Raw genomic sequence first — 20,674 nt, 5'->3', positions numbered from 1 at the left:
GTCAGTTGCCGTGGGCAGGTGGGCAGAGGAAAAGTTACAAGGACATCCTCAAAGCCTCCCTGGTAAAGTGCGATATCACCACTGACACCTGGGAGTCCCTGGCTGAAGACCGTCCTAGATGGAGAAAGTGCATCCGGGAGGGCATTGAGCTCTTCGAATCTCAACGCCGTGAGCATGAAGAGGTCAGGCGCAGGCAGAGGAAGGAGCGTGCGGCAAATCAGTCCCACCGCCCCCCACCCCCTCCCCCGGCCAATGTCTGTCCCATCTGTGACTGGGTCTGTGGCTCTCGCATTGACTGTTCAGCCACAAAAGGACTCACTTTAGGAGTGGAAGCAAGTCTTCCTCGATTCCAAGGGACTGCCTATGATGATGGTGTCAGTTTCCATATGTATGCTGATGACATGAGCCACAGGGCAGATTTTTGGTTCGGGACAAAATTGGCGCAATATCGGTGATGCATCCGTGCCGTCTACCCAAAGTCGAGAGGCCAGAACATTTTCACGTTAAACAGTGTGCTAATAATATCACAAAGAGGAATTTCAACCCAATGATCTTAAGTTTTCCTCACACTCTCACTTCAGGAACCCTCAGGCCAATAGTTAACTACTGTCTTAACCGCAGTCAATATTTGTATAATAAAGAATCTTGATATGGATTAATAATCGGTTTTCAAAGAAACTATGTAAATAAACATATTTTACTTCAACAAATTGTAAGGAAAGGATTAGGGCCTAAATCACACATTCTGTAAATTTTATATTTATATTTGGAAATACAGACTTATACAGGCTGCAACAAGGCCTCAGCCATTTTACATATTAACTGAATGAAAGTATTATGGGATAGGGTATAATTTGCTGAAACGATTTACCACCATCTGCAGTCTGTGCCATCTGTTGCCTTGAAGTTTTACTCAAAACTGTTTTGCATTGGTGCAGAACTTCAGAATTACTCTGTATACTCTCCTTCTGCTGAGCATGATCGGGTCAGATCAACATTTCCCAGTGTGTAAAACTAAAATCATGTCACTGCATGCACAGTTGCAATGCCTGTCCAAAGAGCGCGATAATGCTGCTGGAAACTAAAGCTGGCTGATAATCCTGCTAGAAACAAGGAAGCTGGCTTCCATTTTATATTTGCAAATTAAGGTAGAAGCTAACTTTTTGCCAATATACTGACACCTTCTATTTTTTCATTGGGAACTATGGAATTTGCAATTTGATATTTGAATATTCCATCTCTGTCATCCATTTACACTGAATTTTACTTGGACAATATCACAATACAAGGAGAAGATTTCAGTTACCTACATGGCCAAAAGTAATTTACAAAATAGAAAATTTATCACCAGAATGAATTCCCAATCTCAGCTATACTGCATAGGCATAAATTGAGCACAGACATGATATGTGGAGAAGAAGAAAAAAATCAGCAAACGAACCCTCACTGAGCCACTCCTGCTGGCTGGCCAACAACAGCACGGGTGGTGGTCAAACCATCCACATTGCTCTCTTGACTACAGGAGATGAGTGTTAAAATACCACTCCCATAACAACACAAGAATTCAGAGCAGGAGCAGGCTGTCCAACACCTCAAGTCTGCTCCACCATTCAATAAGATCATGCCTGATCTTCGACCTTAATACCATTTTCCTGCCCGATGACCATATCCCTTGATTCCCCTAGAGTCCAAAAATCTAGCTCAGCCTTGAATATACTCAACATTTCAGCACTCACAGCCCTTTCGGTTAGAGAATTCCAAAGATTCACAACCCTCTGAATGAAGAAGTCCCTCCGCATCTCAGTCTTAAATGGCCGGCCTTCTCAGAATCTTATGTTTCAATGAGATCACCTCTCATTCTTCTAAACTCCAGAGAGTATAGGCCCAATCTACTCAATCTCTCCTCATAGGACAATCCTCTCATCCCAGGAATCAATCTAGTCAACCTTCGTTGCACCGCTTCGAAGGCAAGTATACCCTTCCTCAGATAAGGAGACCAAAACTGTGCACAATACTCCAGGTGTGGTCTCACCAAAGCTCTGTACAATTATCGCAAGACTTCCTTACTCTTGTGCTCCAATCTCCTTGAAATAAAGGCCAACATGCTTCCTAATTGCATGCTGTACCTGCATGCTAACTCTCTGGGACCGATTTTCATCAAGGTCTCCGCCCGACCAAGTGCCACCCAAAGTGCTGCCGAGGTACTGGACAGTACTTTGGGCAGGATATTCATGGCCGAGGTCCCTTGAAGGTCGGCAGGTGACAAATGGACGATGTATGCCACCAATCTGGACGGCAACGGGCGGGCGGTCTCATTCTCAGCGGCAGAGGCGCTTGCCGTCCAAGTGCCACCGAGGATGGATTCGGGCCCACGGAGGGTCAAAGACCTGTAAAAGAAAGCACCAATAAAAAATACAAAAACTATCCGAAGACCTCCAGGGGACTCCATGCAGGTAAGTTGCTGTTGAAATTTTAAAAAAAAATATTCACTTACCTTTTTTTCAGGTTCTTCGTCGGGGACAGACCAGCCTGCAGTCAGCAGTCCACCCCCGTTCTGCCGCCGAGACCCGCCAACTCCCGCCCGCAGAAATCTGGGAGCTCAGCGGGCGGGGGATCGGTTGTGCCACTCGGCTGTCCGCTGACGTTAGCGGGCGGTTCCCGGCGGCTTTCTCCTCCCGCCCACTCCAGGCCACCTCCAAAGTGGCACTGGACAGAACTTCAGGAGGAATGTCGGCAGGAGTGGGCGGCAGTCGGCAACAGCGGGCAGTGGGATGAAGAATTTCGGCCCCTCTGTGTTTTCTGTGCGAGGACGCCTACATCTCTCGGAACAACAACATTTAATAGTTTCTCTCCATTTAAAAATTATTCTGTTTTAATATTCTTCCTACCAAAGTGACTAACCTCACATTTCCCCACATTATACTCCATCTGCCATCTTATTGCCCACTCATTTAACCTGCCTAGAACCTTTGCAGGCTCTCTGTTTCCTCCTCACAGCTTACTTTCCCATCTAGCTTTATATCATCAGCAAATTTGGATACATTAGACTTAGTCCCTTCATCTAAGTCATTAATTTAGACTGTGAATAGCTGTGGACCAAGCACAGATCCTTTCGGCACTCCACTAGTTACAGCCTGCCAACCGGAAAATGATCCGTTTATCTGTACTCTCTGTTTTCTGACCATTAACCAATCCTCTATCCATGCTAATATATTACCCCCAACCCCATGAGTCCTTATCTTATGTAACAACCTTTTATGTGGCACCTTATCAAATGCCTTTTGGAAATCCAAAAGTAGGTACGGGGAAATATATCTTTAGTAGTTAGTATCTCCTGCTATTCCACTCTGCTTCAGCACTAAAATCAGTGGCTTCAAAATCAACTTATACAGAAAACCACATTCTGATTAGTTTTAATATCATGACTAAACTAAATGGAGCCAAAAATCCTTGGCCCTGCTCTGCCAGCATAAGCTTGGCAGAGTGGGCGCTGGTGATCCCCATCCTAACCCTGCTGAAGTTTCCAAAGTGAAGGGAGGGTCAATTGATTTGTATTCAAATTATGGATGCCTTTGCCATGATGGTCACATCTTGCTAGAGAAGGGATGGTGGGGAAAGTGCTGGCAAGTCACTCGCTGACAGTATTAAAAAAACTTGCATGAGGCCTGAGGCCCGGTGCATGTCATGCTACCAGATTTCCAGTAGGGAATCTGGGCTGGGACCAAGCCTGGACTCCCTGTGAGCTCCTTTTATGCCACTGAGCAGACCTGTACATCGAGTTCAGTTTGCTCTGCAGTAGGAAAGCCAAGAGCTGGGAAATTACCAGTGGTTGGAATTCCCTCCCCTCAGCGGACCCAAGTTCCTCCCCAATCAGGTCCTTGTTTGAAGTTCAGGGTACCAGCAGGTAGGATTCTGAGTGGTGATCTAACATCCCTGGGTCTTGGAAGATATCCCATCTCGATCGGGCTCCCATGCCCGACTTCCACCCCAGGAGTGTCGGTTTGGGTAAATTTTGGGCCCACAATCTTCAGGCAACACAAGATGAAAATGAAAGAATCAAGTTTTACCATCTTTACAAGGATATTGATCTGGTTCATAACACCACCACACCTGAGCCAGTACCATGCTCGTCAAAAGCAATGTTAAGATTCTGTACCTCAAAAACTTCAATATGGATACTGTTTCAATTTTCTTTCCTGAAGGAGACAAGTCATGCTGTGGTACCATTCCATGAATGCTAGCAGCCTCTGCTACCATGCACAAGTGCTATTCAGCACTGACATATAACTGAACTGATGCCATCGTCAGTCAATGTTCAGACATGCCTACTTTCCAGCAAGTGTTTCTGATCATGAGCAGGAACCTTGGGCTGGTTTTCCACCCTAACCGCTGGTTTGAAGACCAACTGCAGTGCCTGCTTAACTGGATAAGTTAACTCAGCACAGATCAGAGATCGGACTTGAGAAAATGGTCTGCGTGGTTGTGCACCTCATCATTCTGTGAATTTACCCACTGCAAAAGTATAGAATTGAAGATGACAATTTTGTAGAATTCAATTTTTACAAATGTTTGAAATCTAAATTTGAACAGTAAATATTCACAATTGTAAAACCATGTAAAAATAACTACCGTGATCCTCTTGCAAAACTATATCTGAATTTATGTTGGCAACATTTAATACTAATATTAACATCAAAGAAATTAAAATTAAATTCCATCAAAGTATCAAAAAATATTTACCTCAAACATCTACATGACTAGTCTTATTACATATGACAAGTGTTGTAGAAACTTGAAGTAGATGTCTCAGGAAACATACAATCTCTGGTTAAAGGCTGCAACCTCATGTCACTATATTCACTTTTGTTGCGTCACACTGACCCCACTCCTCTTATCCACATTCTGTGAAGCTGACATCACCGATCAGTTCTGAGCAGGTCTCACCTCTAGGCAACAAAGTCTCTTTTCATTGGTTTTCCACTGTAGGCCACATGGGGAAAACACAATGGTCGCCCCCAGCTTCACACAAGCTCCCCAGTCTGTATGGAATATCATTTCGGAGTGATTTATAACCAACACTTTTCCTCTGCATCTGTGCAGGGAAACACACATCACTGGGGGCCACTTTCATGATTTTGTTGCGACTAGGATTAGCTGGATTAGGGGCTGACTCATAAGGACCCCCTACGGTCATGAGGAAGTCTCATCACAGGGTCAGTGTGATGTTAACTATACTCCACCACCAACATCACAAGCTATCATAAAATAGATACAAAATCAAAAATTGAATGAACAATTTATAGCAAACCAATTTATGGGTTCCTCTCAAAACAGCCAAATATATTCTCCTAGTGTGTTTTTCCCGTCAGAAGGTAAGATGAAACTTTAGAAATACATTTAATAACCCACATGAAAAAACAAAAAATAAATCTAGACTGTTTTATTCAAAAAATATTCATTGAGATCACATCTTATGATACAGTAGAGATGACACTCATTCAGTTTTGCCACCAAATTGATATCTATGTACATGAAAGAAACGTTTTAAACACAAAAAATGTTTTAAATGTTTATAAGCAGTTGTCGTTATATTTCACTGCAAATTAAAACAGATGCTACCTTTCAAAAGTAGTTCACAAATTTGAGATATCTTTTAGAAACTAAAATGGGTGCAACATTGCCTGGAAATGATGATGGGAAGTGGTCAACGATCAATAAATGCAGGGATGCACTGAAGATAGGAAAAAAAAGTAAAAATAAACCCACTGAAGAAAATAGGAACTTTTAGAGCAATCATAATGTTTTATCAAAGCCTTATCTGTTATATTTCTTTTTCTCTTCTCTTTCTCGTTCTTTCTCTCCTCTCTTCTGTTTAGCGCATTCACTATCAAAAGAAAGGGGGTAGGCAATGGAGGCTTTGACCTGCAGCTGTAACACAATACTTTCACACAGCCCTGTCGACCCCCTGACATAAATTTTACACTGCAGCTGGCATTTACACACTTAGCATTTCCATATGTATAGCTTGGTCTGTGCTAATTATGCTAATCACCTGTCTAACTCTCCGCTGCGAAAAATGGTTGTATTTAGCAGTCCACTGCCTACAAATACAGCTTACTGTGTGGCTGAAATGTACATTCAGACAACCCTGAATGGCAAGATTTTTCCACGTTGCTGGTTTCATTCAGACTGCAGAAAAATTTATTCAAGTCAACTGGTTTCGGCCTGCAACAAAAAAGTTACGAGAAAAAAGTGAGTGTGTTCCTGCCCTAACATTCTAAGTCTGCTTGCAAGCAAAATGATAAATCAATTGGTGTGGGAAACAAAAAAGGAGAAATATATTTTGCAAGCCATGTGAAACAGTAGCTTTTAGAAGAAGAAAAACCACTAGGTCCACCCATTTCTTCCCAAGATCTCCAGAATGAAGAGTATTTGTTTCTTTTACAGCAGATATTAAAACAATAAAAGTAATGAGAAAAACTTATAGCAAGAATTCACCTCCTTCATTATTTCCACAGAGAATAAATGTTACCAATCAACAAAAAAATAATTCTGGACTGGTCAAAGATACTTTGCAACAATCACCTTCAGAATGCTCAGGAAAAAGACAGCCTTCGACTTTTAAAGATAAAATAGTACACACATTTTGAGCCACTTAAATATCAAACACCTTCAGAGTTTGACAAAGAATAAATCATTCAAAGGCTGCATATTTAGATGCAGTTTAAAGACATTTACATTTAAAATAGAATTCCCTTTAACTAAAGGGACATTCTACACCAAAGGCAATGAGGTTTTAGACAAGTTGGGCTATACTGTTTGCAGAAAATGTTGTATATATATATATACAACAGATGAAATGCATTATGTTACTAGAATTTCACATATATATTATAAACTGTTTAAAAACAGTGAGACAATTACATCTGACCAGATTCTGCTGGATTTTGAATTCAGTTGCAGTTCTTTGGCAGTGCAGAGCCTTATAATAATTCAAATGCTCACTGTCAGTTTTGTTCCAAAACCTTGCTCAGCAGCCAAAACAGAAATAACACTACAACTACTGTGGTCATTTCACAGCAGAGAGGATTTTTATGGGGGGGGGGGGGGGGAGGGGGGGGAGGTGGAGTGGGATGGCGGTTTAGACCACCCTGCTTCCATGGCACAGTATTCTGTTTACATTGCAGTGCTTGATTGTGTAATACATATGGCATTTTTGGGTAGGATTCCTTAGCTTTGGGCCAAAAGCCTTGAAGCAATACTATTTTAAAAACTGTACACTAGCCATTTATTTCTGTTTCCCTTTTGTAATACTTTTATTTTGATATTTATCACTAAATATAATGATAGCATCAACCACTTTGCCCTCCATCCCATAAACAATGGAATTAAACTACTTTTTAATCTAATTAAACCATAAACACATAGGACTGCACATCTTAATCTACATATATAGTAAGCCAGTCCGTTGTCACAATACATTCTCAAAGTACAACAAGATGTACTGGACCGATTATTTTCAACTTCCACCAGCAACATCACAGCACAAGGTCAAAATTATTTGGACGAAGTTAATCCCAAAACAGGACAATAAAAACAGAATAGAAAAAAAGACATAACCTGAGTTTTTCAATTTGAGATCAGTTGCGGCCAAGATGAAGCTAGTATCCTAGTGGACATAGCCTATCAGTAGGTCACAGGGAGGTCAGCTTTGAAGGAGCAATCCAAATGAAATATAAACATGGCATCGTGGAAACCAGACAAATCTCCCATAGCTTCGTCCAGCCAGCACTAATCTAGGCATCAGCTGTGGAGCATAATCTAAACAAATGGATCACTCAGTTCATACATCTGGAAGCTGTCTTATTTTAGTCTTCAAGCACAGATATGTACAGTTTAAACACTGGTCCAGCATACAAATTATTTCTTTACATGCATGAGGGTCAGAGCCTTATAAAATAAATCCTAAAATCTACATGTGCTTAAAAGAATAACTATATGTTGTCCTCTATTGTCCAATACTGTAATGAGGAGAGCTTTATGTGTCAGAGAAGATGCTTTTTATTAACTGCATATTATGCAATGTGAGGTACTTGATTATAACACAATATTAAAAAGGAATTTTATTTCAAAACTACTCTTAACATAATTAGTAATTCTGCCAAACTAAAACGCTGCTCCATTGACCTGAACTTTGAAGAATACAAAATATACAGGAATACCAGTACAACAGAAGTTGATTTAACATGTAAATGTCTAAGATATCTAGTTTATAGATTTAATGAAAGTAGACTCTGATGAGTGAATATTCCAATGTGCTACTTTACTGTGACGCACAAGAAATTAGATGTTACACTGTAATCTTGTGGAAGACTCATCCATATTTACCAGCAACAAAAAGATGCTAAAATTGATGTTTCAGTATTGAACCCAAACTAGAAATTACTAATACCTTGTGGAGCTTCTTGATATTGGAATTGGAATGACTCATTGGAATTCAGAAGAATGAGGGGTCACCTTATCGAAACGTATAAGATTATGAGGGGGCTTGACAAAGTGGATGCAGAGAGGATGTTTCCACTGAAGGGCGAGACTAGAACTAGAGGGCATGATCTTAGAATAAGGGGCTGCCCATTTAAAACTGAGATGAGGAGAAATTTCTTCTCTCAGAGGGTTGTAAATCTATGGAATTCGCTGCCTCAGAGAGCTGTGGAAGCTGGGACATTGAATAAATTTAAGATAGAAATAGACAGTTTCTTAAACGATAAGGGGATAAGGGGTTATGGGGAGCGGGCAGGGAAGTGGAACTGAGTCCATGATCAGATCAGCCATGTTGGTATGTTGGTCTTCATGGCTGGGGGATTTGAGTATAGGAGCAGGGAGGTCTTGCTGCAGTTGTACAGGGCCTTGGTGAGGCCTCATATGGAATATTGTGTTCAGTTTTGGTCTCCTAATCTGAGGAAGGACGTTCTTGATGTTGAGGGAGTGCAGCGAGGATTCACCAGACTGATTCCCGGGATGGCAGGACTGACATATGAGGAGAGACTGGATCGACTGGGCCTGTATTTACTGGAGTTTGGAAGGATGAGAGGGGATCTCATAGAAACATGTAAAATTCTGACGGGATTGGACAGGTTAGATGCAGGAAGAATGTTCCCGATGTTGGGGAAGTCCAGAACCAGGGGACACAGTCTAAGGATAAGGGGTAAGCCATTTAGGACTGTGATGAGGAGAAACTTCTTCACTCAGAGAGTTGTTAACCTGTGGAATTCTCTACCGCAGAGAGGTGTTGATGCCAGTTCATTGGATATATTCAAGAGGGTGTTAGATATGGCCCTTACGGCTAAAGGGATCAAGGGGTATGGAGAGAAAGCAGGAAAAGGGTACTGAGGTGAATGGTCAGCCATAATCTTATTGAATGGTGGTGCAGGCTCAAGGGGTCGAATGGCCTACTCCTGCACCTATTTTTTATGTTTCTATGATCTTATTAAATGGCGGAGCAGGCTCGAGGGGCCGTATGGCCTACTCCTGTTCCTATTTCTTATGTTCTTATAAAGAAGGTAAGTAAAGTAGAATTGTTTTTGCTAAGTTGATAACAGACAAAAATGATTCCCAACCAAACTTTCACAGTAATAGGAATGGTTATGATGACAGAATTGATTAAAATCAGGTACAAATTTAAAGGACTTTGCTTAAAGCAGAATTAATATGCACAATAGAAAAATGGCTTTTTTATCAGCAAATCCCAAAATGGGTGAACCAGTAGCCCAACCTCTATAATAAAATGTGTCAATGTAATAGCCACACCTTCATACAGATTTCTGATGATGTGGATTGTGAGTTATTTTTCAATACCTATTATACCCGTTTATTACAGTAGATACAGACATGTTTTACAACTTTTAAAAATGAGAATAAAATGAGAATAAACAACATTTTTTTAAAGGCCAGCATTTCATATGGCTAGGATTCCATTTTTAGAACTGTCGATGGATTGAAAGTATTGGCCATTACTTCAACCAAAGATTCCCTGGGTCAAGGGAGCTTTGGTCTGAGGACACCCCTGCAGAACTGAAAGTATAGCCAAATATAGCTTTGAGATCGCAACAGTAGTCAAGAATGCAATACCCATTGGTGTGAACTGTGCATTATTGTGGAATAACATGGACAATTTTTTTTCAAGAAGCAACTGCACAATTGTGCATCCTCCAATAGTATACGGCAGTAACAACTGTTATAGCATCTTTCACATAATGAAACTTTCCAAGGTGCTTTATGAGGTGTTAAAAATCTCAAGCAAGTGGAATAGGCTTTTGGGAAAGTGGCTGAATCCTATAATATATGTACAGTATTACAGTGTTGATGTCACATGATGATATTATTTAGGTTGAATATGAATCGTTTCAGCTGAATTATTAAAATGTGTTTTGCCAACTTTGTATCATGAAATTTGATTAATAGTCGAAACAAATTATTCATAGGATTACATAGGATATACGGCACACTGAAACAGGCCTCTCGGCCCAATCAGTCCATGCCAGCGTTTATGCTCCACTCGAGCCTCTTCCCATCTTTCCTCATCTAAATCTATCAGCATAGCCCTCTATTCCCTTCTCCCTCATATGCTTGTCTAGCCTCCCCTTAAATGCATCTATACTATTCGCTTCAACCACTTCCTATGGTAGCGAGTTCCACATTCTCACCATTCTTTGGGTAAAGAATTTTCTTCTAAATTTCCTATTGAATTTCTTGGTGACTATCTTATATTGATGGCCTCTAGTTATGCTCTTCCCCACAAGTGGAAACATTCTCTCTGTATCCACTCTATCAAAACCGTACACTGTTCTACCCTGTACAGATCACTGGTGATGCCACATTTTGAATACTGTGTGCAACTTTGGGCACCTTACCTACAAAAGGACATTGATATGTTAGAGAGCGCTTAGAGTGAAAGTAACAATAATGGTTCTGGGATTTAGAGCTTTAGGTTATGAGAGTTGTTGAACTTGTTTTCATTTGAGAAGATTGAGATGGACATGGTCCAGGTTATTAAAATGCTGAGAGGCAAACAAGATGTAGATATGTGCAGACTGTTTTACTAGCATAGTGAGTGCAGAGCCAGAGGACACAATTTAAAATTAACAAGCCTAAAACAAGTCTGGAAAACAGAAGAATTCCATCACCTCCGCCTCCCACCCCCCACACCCCAAAGTGTACAGGATATGTGAAAACAACCAAGTGCCGCCCAAAGGACCGCCGAGATACCTGATGGTACTCTGGGCAGGGTTTTCAGCAAAAATTCCTTGAAAGAGTGGCCGGCGGCAAAAGAGGGACTTACGCCATCAATCTGGGCGGCTGCGGGCAGAAGCTCTCATCCTCGGCAGCAAAGGTGCTTGCCGCCCAAGTGCCGCCGAGAATGGAGTTGGGCCCATGGAGGGTCTAAGAGCAGCAAATAAAAAGCATGAAAAACATTTTTAAAACGTTGAAACACCTTCAATGGACCCCCATTAAGGTAAGTCGCTGAAAAGAAAATTTTAAAAAATTGTTTACTAACCTTTCTTTTCCGCTCTTCATACCTACCGTCGGAGACAGACCAGCCTCCTCACAGCGGTCCACACCCGCTCTGGCGCCGACTCCCACCCGCACCAATCTGACATCTCGGCGGGCGGGAGTCCACTTACGCCACTCGGCCGCCCGCTGACGTCAGCGGGCAGGTCCCGCTGACTCTCCCCTCCCGCCCGCTCCAGCCCAAATCGAAACTGGCACTGGGCGCAACTCAAGGAGGAATGTAGGCGGTAGTGGGCGGTAAGGCCATCAATTTCGCCCCCCCAAGAGTTGGGAACACAATTGAAGATTACAAGAGAACGTACACGTTGAGATGATCAAAAGGTGCAGTTACACGACACCATGTGAACTGAAAGTGAATTACTCTTGAGTTCACTATGATTCTCGAGAGATCATTTATACTGTCTTAGGGAACCCAAAACAACTTCCAAACCAAATTTTAGCGAATGAAGATGTGTAGAAGATAATAAGGTCCGATCCCAGTATTTTTGAAAATGACTGCATGAACTGGCAGAAAATATCTCAGTGAAAAATGTAATTTACTAATCACTGTGCTACTGTAACAGTGATGCCCAGGGTAGATTATAGGAAATGTTAATGTTTATTGCATGCTGGTACATGTTGTAGAGCTGGATTCTTAATTGATTACATTCAATTTTGTTGACACAGACTGACCTGCCATAATTATAATCCATATCCAATAAATGGTAGTTGTGTAAACTGGTAATGAAATTACCAATTGTATTATATTTTTAATTTTGAGTTGCCATACTTCAGTGACAATTATTGTTGGTAGTGGCAGCTCTGCCTCACTAGCACTTCTCTCGACCCCTCCACGGTCTCTAAGTTGTCAGACTGCTTGTCCAACATTCAGTTCTGGAAGAGCAGAAATGTTCTCCAATTGAATATTGGGAAGACTGAAGCCATTGTTTTCGCTCCCCGCCACAAACTCCGCTCCTTAGCAACTGGCTCCATTCCTCTCCCCAACTTCTGTCTGAGGCTGAACCGGACTGTTTGCAACCTTGGTGTCATATTTGACTCTGAAATGAACTTACGACCAGTTATCCACAGCATAACTAAGGCCGCCTATTTCCACCTCCGTAACATTGCCCATCTCCGCCTTTGCCTCAGCTCATCCACTGCTGCAGCCCTCATCCATGCCTTTGTTACGTCTAGACTTGACTATTCCAATGCACTCCTGGCTGGCTTCCCACATTCTACCCTACGTAAACTTGAGGTGATCCAAAACTCGGCTGCCCGTGTCCTAACTCGCACCAAGTCCCACTCACCCATCACCCCTGTGCTCGCTGACCTACATTGGCTTCCAATTAAGCAATGCCTCAATTTCAAAATTCTCATCCTTAATTTCAAATCGCTCCATGGCCTCACCCATCCCTATAATCTCCTCCAGTACCACAACCTCCCCGAAATGTCTGCACTCCTCTAATTCTGCCATCATGAGCACCCTGATTATAATCAATCAACCATTGTGCCTTCTGTTGCCTCGGCCCCAAGCTCTGGAACTCCCTGCCTAAACCTCCCTGCCTCTCTATCCTCCTTCAAGACACTCCTTAAAGCATACCTCTTTCACCTGCGCTAATTTCTACTTACACGGCTCGGTGTCAAATGTTTATCGCATAATACTCCTGTGAAGTGCCTTGGGACAGTTCACTATGATTAAGGCGCTATATAAATACAATTTGGTGTTGTTGTTGGCAGATTGCTTTATTTTTATTCTGCAGGTGGATTGTTCCACATGGACTGGGAAGCTCTGTAAAGAACAATTTGAAAACAAAAAAAGCTAAATTTGTAATGGAAGGAATGGCCTTGATGGGCCAAGTGGTCTTTCTTTTCTCATTTTGTCCTTTCTTATGTTCTTAACTTGCTCCCAGATGTTTAGTATTCTATACATGTAATCACAGATACGTTATCATATTAACCAAACACTGAACAATATTTTTGGTTTTTTTTGTTCGTTGACAAGGCAGTTGGCACTGACTGTTTCAATTGGATAGATGATCTGAATAAGCTGTAGTTTGTTCTGAAGGATGCTAACAGTGCCAGACACTGAATATAAACTTATTGATGATTCAATGTACCCAATTATTCTTTTTATCAATTGACTACTCGGAAAGCCAATTGCAAAAGGAAATCCATTGATGTTTTTTTTTGAAAAATGATCGCAAGAAGCCCTATAACTACATCAATTCCAGTAACAAACGACATCCACACTCAAGTTTCTCCTAGAGAGCATCTGTCAATCATGGCCAAAAGAAAGAGAAAATCTGGATCTGAAGGAAAAAATTTGCAGGGCTCCGGGGAAAGGGCAGGGGAGTGGGATGATCTGAGAGTCAGCATGGGCTTGCCAGGCCAAATGGCCTTCTTCCATGCAGTAACCATTCTATGATTCTATGAAATGTGTACAATATCTATCCCATTGAATGAGGATGGTGAAGACATCCTATATTACTCAAGTATGCCTGCTGGTGAATAAAACGTGGAGCAAAAAACAATGAGGCCACATAATGAAGAGGTAAATAATGATGGAAGCACAAATGGCTAAAAGAAAAAATTAAGAGAGTATGCTATGAATCTTCTAACACTGTTCCAAAGGTCCATTATGATAACAAGTTACATTTTCGGCTATAAATGCTGTATAACATTTAAATCGATGTATTTGTGTGTAGAAAGGTTCATATGTTAGGGAATGTTAAAAAGTACCATTTATTCACTTCTGGAATAACCATATTATAACTTTTAAGAGTTTGTTGGGAGAAAACTGAAAATGTACAGAATCCTATTATATTTAGTGAACATCACACTCCTGTAGAAACCAGAATCTTGTGAAGACTAGATGTAGTAAATGTTGTGTTCATCCATCCTCATTCAATGGGATAGATATTGAACACATTTCATAGAATCATAGAATGGTTACAGCACGGAAGGAGGCCATTCAGCCCATCGAGCCCTTGCCGACTCTCAGCTCGTCCCACTTTCCTGCCCTTTCCCCGTAGCCCTGCAATTTTTTTTCCCTCAGATACTTATCCAACTCTCTTTTCAAAGCCGTGATTGAGTCTGCCTCCACTACCCTTTCAGAACCTAACCACTCACTGCGTAAAAAAGTTATTTCTTACATCGCCTCTGGTTCTTTTGCCAATCACCTTAAATCTATGGCCTCTGGTTCTCGACCCTTCCGCCAATGGGAACAGTTTCTCTCTATCTACTCTGTCCAGACCCCTCATGATTTTGAACACCTCTATCAAATCTCCTCTCAGTCTTCTCAGCTCCAAGGAAAACAAAACCATTTCTCAATATGCACACAGAAATCCACACACTGCTGCCATGAATGATGAGAATCTGACAAATAATTATATGACAAATGGTCAAAACAATAAGTTGATTAAAATGGTTTTATATCCTCACATCAATTTGAAATACAATTTTTGAATTGAAACCCTGAGCACAGTCTCATCAGCACCTGGTGCTATGTAGACTATCAAAGCAATACTTTCCGCAATAGGTCAAATTAGCTTTACACTGAAATGCTTCAAAGCTTTTTGATTTAAAATTGATGGACTGAACATTAAAGGGTGTCAAACTGTCGTTAGTGATGATTTTTATCCCTGTCATTTAAAATGTCAATTTTTTGCAGACCAGGAAAACAGGTCCCCATACAGACCCCCCATAACTCGTCTCCCTGTTCAGTTCCTCACTCTTCACTCCCTTATGTTTATACATTTAACCACAGAAATATGCAACTGCTGCTCATTTGGTTTATTTGTGCAGTGCCCATGTTCGTGACCAAAGCGTTACACACTCCACTGAGAACACACACAGCTACACAAGATTCCTGCTGCTGTCAGCCATTTGGGGAGGGGGAGGGAAGACAGAGGGACAAAGGCAATATCCCTCTGAATCATATAAAAAGAAGCTACAGATAGCAAAAAAACCGTAAACAAGTGAAAATAAAAAGAATATATAGGGATAGTCATTAAAATAGCATATGTTGAAATTTTTATATTAAAAAGCATAAAATGAAGCATTTATTAAATGTTGTTCTTTCATGAGACTATACCAATATATATAAGAAACATAAAAACCTTTCACACATGAAATGTGGTTTCATATGATTTATACACAATTATTACACTAAAATTTTGAATAAAAAGTTACTTTCCCCCTACACAGCTTAAGCTTCACAGTCTACTTTTAATTTGTAAGATTTGCATATGACAAACATTTGACAGCATTTAAACAAAATACAATGTTTTCATTTTCCCTCCCAAACAATAAAAACTGTTCATTTGCAGTACTAAAAGCTCACTAACCGCATTTCAGATCGTGAACTACTCATGCATCAATTAACAATTCACCATTTTTGTCCCATTGTTTTTAATCAAAGCTCACAAAATCTTTCTTAATTGAACTTAGTTTCCTCCCACAGAAAAAAAACACTACTTATAGAAAACTTTTTTAAATGCAATACTAACTGCAATTACATTAAACATACGTCACCACCCGCTAGGTTACATTAATCTACTTTGCAAACATGCGTTCCAGTCTGTACGACTTCACTTTTTTCCTGAGACAAATGTTTTTTTGAAAGTTGAAAGCTGTCCAAAACAGGACCACACACACACTCACTCACAGAGAGCTGCACTGATCAAATTCTGCTGCTGGGGGCACTCACAAAATGGCGGCTTGGACAAACTCCACTAAAAAAAACTTTTTAATGCCCCCCTCCCCTAAACAATATGCCACAAATCACTATCATCACCCCAACACCAGACTCCGCAAGGTTTACACAAATGTAGAAATTCATCATAATGGATTACAGCAAGTTCTTTGTAACTTTTCCTTGGCTCTTGGCCAAACAGCTATACAATAAACAATCCCATTCTGGCATGATGGTTCTTCATCCCTGCTCCCCCCCACCCTTTAATAGCAGATCTATTCTTTGTTTTAAAGCTAGATTCGGTTAAAAAAACGGGGAGGAGAAAAGGTCTTACCTTCTACCCACAGCTCCTCGACATCGGTTTCTAGATTAGCAGCCCTTAATCCTACTGCGAAAGCCCCAAATATTAGCAGGCCCACAACGAAGAACTTTCCACAGTTCTTTTGAATGTAACAGCCTAGTTTAAATAACAGTTTTTGAAACTTAGCTCGAAGCCACAACGGTGCTTTCCTTCCAGTAGCCTTTCCCTAAAAAAAAAGACCAGAAGAGACACTTGAGGAACTGAGAGAACTCCGCGGACAATCGCATCCTTAAAGAGACAGCATTCCTTTTGATTGACGATTTCCAGTGGCAATAATATTTCTGTTAGAAAATAAAATTTTACATCGCAATGTTTTTATCTAAACTAGCACCCTGAAACAATGTCCGGAACATATTGGCGCGGACGTATTATATTACTAAAGGTGACGGCAAGTCTCTGCAGCGACTGTCACTTCATCTGTCTGAGTTGAATATCGTTGCAATCCAACCTACAGTGGTGACAGGAGACTGTGGGGAGTGAAATACAGATGTTGTAAAAAGATTGATTTCTGATAGTTTGAAATCTATCGATATATTTTTTTAAAGCAAATGAATTAAGAGGACAACAGAAATGCATATACTCTTTTTACAGGAAAAATAAAAGTTAAACCCCAAAAAGGATCAACGTGTTAAGTTTTCGGAACTAGCAAAACAACCATTTATAGGGTCAACATCTAATGGAATACATAGTAGCAAACAGTACATCCACGTGGTTGCTCTGCTGTAACATCATAAGCTGGAGTAATTCATTTCCATAGCAGTATCAGGACGCTGTGATCTGAATTAGGAAGTGAAGCAGCCATCTGAGAGTTACAATATTTGCGAACGGAAGAGGGCAGCCACATGGATTTCAGCTTATAACCCTACTCTGAACAGATACGATCGTTTAAAGAATGTTTCGCTTTTTGTTTACTTTAAATCTTAAACACGTAGCCGAGATTTTTCTGTCTCTTGTCTTTTTTTAAGATTTTGCGGGATCCTCTTCGGTTTAAAGTTTTTATATGCAAAAAATGGCGTGTTAAGAAACAAGAAATCCCACACACACATTCAAGTGTGTCGATGTTCCGTGCTACTTGTACTGCAGCAACTATGGAAACACCGCTCGGAGAGCTGAGCTTTGTTTACTCTTGATTAAAACTTTCACCTTTTTAGATATTCAGTGATAACACGGGTAATAAGCAATGATCCGGCGGCGTTCAGCTCCCACTCTACCGCTTATGGATAATAATGGGGAACACAAAAGGCCCCCGGTGCACAAAAAAAGAAGGAAAAAAGAGGGTTTTACAAATTGGAAATGCACCTTTGAGATCTGATCCAGCGCAAAGGCAGCATCGCAATAGCTCGGCCGTTCCAGATAATCTAAAACCGCTGTCGGATGCCGCAGGTTTCTCCTTATCCTCCTCCTGTTTTGCTGAACATGGTCCTCCTCTGTCCTTCGGCGCTCCGTAATGTTAACAGCCGAGGCCATGTTGTTGATGGGACTGGGGTAGTATAATCACACACCGTCTTAGGTTCCGCCAAACGGCCACTTTAATCCTCAACAAAGTAGATGCTGTCTGGCAAACTTCATACTCCTCGTAGCGATGGCGAGTCAAAGTTTGCGCCTTCCATTCCCACATTTCGCGATCTGGGGGATCCTGGCGATCTTCTACATTCACGGGGAGCTGTGCGCTTTAAAAGAGATCGGAGAGGGAAGCTTGAAAATGTTCACCTTCTTGCAGAGACTCGGAAGTTTACCCGCACCGATCACTCGCTTGAACCATTCTGTGCAACAGGCCCTGGAACTCTGTGAGTCTTGATTCAATAGAAAAAAAGCCTCTCTCTCCATTTAGGGGGGAAGGAAAGCAAAAACCCGCCTCCAGGGCCGTCAGATGGCTGGGAGAAGGCTTGTATTGCTTGGCTCTGATTGGCTGAGGAAGGCAGAAATTACTCAGCAAACACGACTATTATTAGCTGCTTAGCAACAGCTCACCAAAGTAGAGAGACCACCCAGGCTGTGAATGCATCCATCCCCACTTCAGGGGAGCCGCGGTTCGCCTGAAAGAAATCATAGCCCTTCACTCCCCGCTCCCTCTCTCTCTTCTTTCGCACGCACTTGGTAAAACAAGAGTTTTTTTTAATATATAAAGATACGATCCTAGGATTATTTTTCTTCCTTTAGCCACACATCGGGGATTCTGTAGCTTACAGAGAAGCCGATTCTCCCGAGTAGATTGAACTTTTTGAGGCACTTGCTCTTGTTTAAATGAAAATCCTTTAGCGGTATCTTGGCCTCAAGTTGTAACAAATGCTGGGAGGTCTCCGTTGAACTGGCAGACTTGCACAAATAATGACAGTCCCTGGATCGTGCAGTGGGAAGTGCCAGAATTTTTTCTGTGTGCTTTCACTCGAAATCTTAATAGCTGCTTTTTCCCAAACCACACAAATGAAAAACAAAATAAACTTTTAAATATCGCCCAGAATATATGGGAAAGTTATCCGGCTGGATACAAATCTTTGGAAAATCATTAAACCTTATTTTTTTTTCCACCGGGGACTTTAGATACAAATAAGGTTATCTTTCATTTTTAGTCAAAAAAATCACCCACATCCCTCCCGCCCGCCTCCGCACAAACCACACACATACACGTTTTCATTTTATTCATTGAGAGATAGGGGAGTTTCACTGGAGGTCATGTGACCGGCGTACCCAGGGCGACGCGCTGCAACAATGTGGGAATGGCTGAATTACAGTAGTAGCAAAGGAAGAAAACAAACCCCTCAGTGGTCCTGTCAAACTCCATCAGGATCAATGTGATTTGCATGGCTAATTAACAGACTTCTGTTAATTTTTGGAAGGGAAGAAGGTGGTGGGGGAAGGAAACCTGCTAAGTTGAATTTCACCTTCATGTGCGCTGGTGCGTAAAGCATTTGAGACAAGCTTGCATTCCTAACAAGATCTGTCCATTCGCCGTTATCCAATACTGTACCATTTACCAGTACTCCGGGTGGAAGTTTGAAGAGGCATAATCCACGTTAGGAGGAATTTTTTTTCAATCGCCCTTTCATTCAATCTCAAAATTAGATAGTATTTCAAGGTCTTAAGTTGGGCTCGTTGAGATGTATTATTTTATCGTGCGCAATACTGTAACGTGACACTACAGAATGTTATAACAAATTCAAGTTTAAATTGGAATAACAGTACATAATCACGGGGGCCAGAAATCACATGATATGAATGAACTGAAATATGACCTTGTGGGTAATGCACCCGGTGAATCGGGTAGGCGTTCGGAATTGTTTACTCAGTATTTCTAACGTTTTGACTTGAGATCAAACGGAAGTAGAATAACAGTACATAAACACCAGAGAAAGGATAAATCTAACATGTCGAGCTTTATAAATTCAGAAATAGGAAGAAGCAAATACCATTAATTGACCATATTTTCCATAACAAAGCATATTTACTACAATATTAAATATATATCGAATTCGTTTATACAACGAATGTTTACACATTTTGCATTTTTACTTTAAAGCAAATATATTAATTCTTAGAACAGCTGGCTTTCATAATTCATACATATTTTGAATAAATGGAAGGCTCATTCTCCACTATTATAAATAACTAAAGATTACCTATCTCTTTTACTTATTTAATTTATTCAATTTATAAATGAACTATTTAAGTACAAGTGAGTTTTATTTAATCATTTTCTATTTAAATTTAGTTCGACTGTATCCTACATATGGTAAACATATGTATTTTCATGGATTAGTATTCATGTTGGTATTAGGACTGTGAAATCAAATATGGCCCCAATTATGAATATATGACATGCACACACACACCATAGTCAATATTCATCTGGCTGGTATTAATTGTAATGCAACACTATATCGTTAACCATACTCTTGTAATGAATACATTTATATGCTTGTACCTCTCCCCAAAGTACATTTTATACTACGCCCCTTAGAGATCCCAATAGGTACTGCAACGAACCACTTTGAAGATTAATGAATTGGTCGAATTGCAATCTAAATTCTGAACTAGCATTTACTACCACGACAGGTGTTTCTGCTCAAAATTCT

The 20,674-nt window shown here is 40.8% G+C and overlaps 1 protein-coding gene across 1 annotated transcript in view; it reads right to left on the bottom strand.

The window, feature by feature from the left end:
* ptch1 (patched 1) overlaps window positions 1-18,160 on the bottom strand; it is an 80,400-nt gene extending 62,240 nt beyond the window's left edge. The window contains exons 1-2 of the mRNA XM_070860859.1: window positions 17,901-18,160; window positions 16,575-16,767 (exon numbers count right to left, since the gene is read on the bottom strand). Of these exons, the coding sequence (XP_070716960.1) occupies window positions 16,575-16,767; window positions 17,901-18,068 (361 nt within the window). The 5' untranslated portion in view covers window positions 18,069-18,160. The remainder of the gene's footprint in view (window positions 1-16,574; window positions 16,768-17,900) is intronic.
* Between the last annotated feature and the right edge of the window lie 2,514 nt (window positions 18,161-20,674).

The sequence above is a fragment of the Pristiophorus japonicus genome, chromosome 1 (assembly GCF_044704955.1).
Source record: "Pristiophorus japonicus isolate sPriJap1 chromosome 1, sPriJap1.hap1, whole genome shotgun sequence".
Classification (NCBI taxonomy): domain Eukaryota; kingdom Metazoa; phylum Chordata; class Chondrichthyes; family Pristiophoridae; genus Pristiophorus; species Pristiophorus japonicus.
Note: the sequence above shows the minus strand (reverse complement) of the source record. Positions and strands in the feature narration are given on the sequence as shown.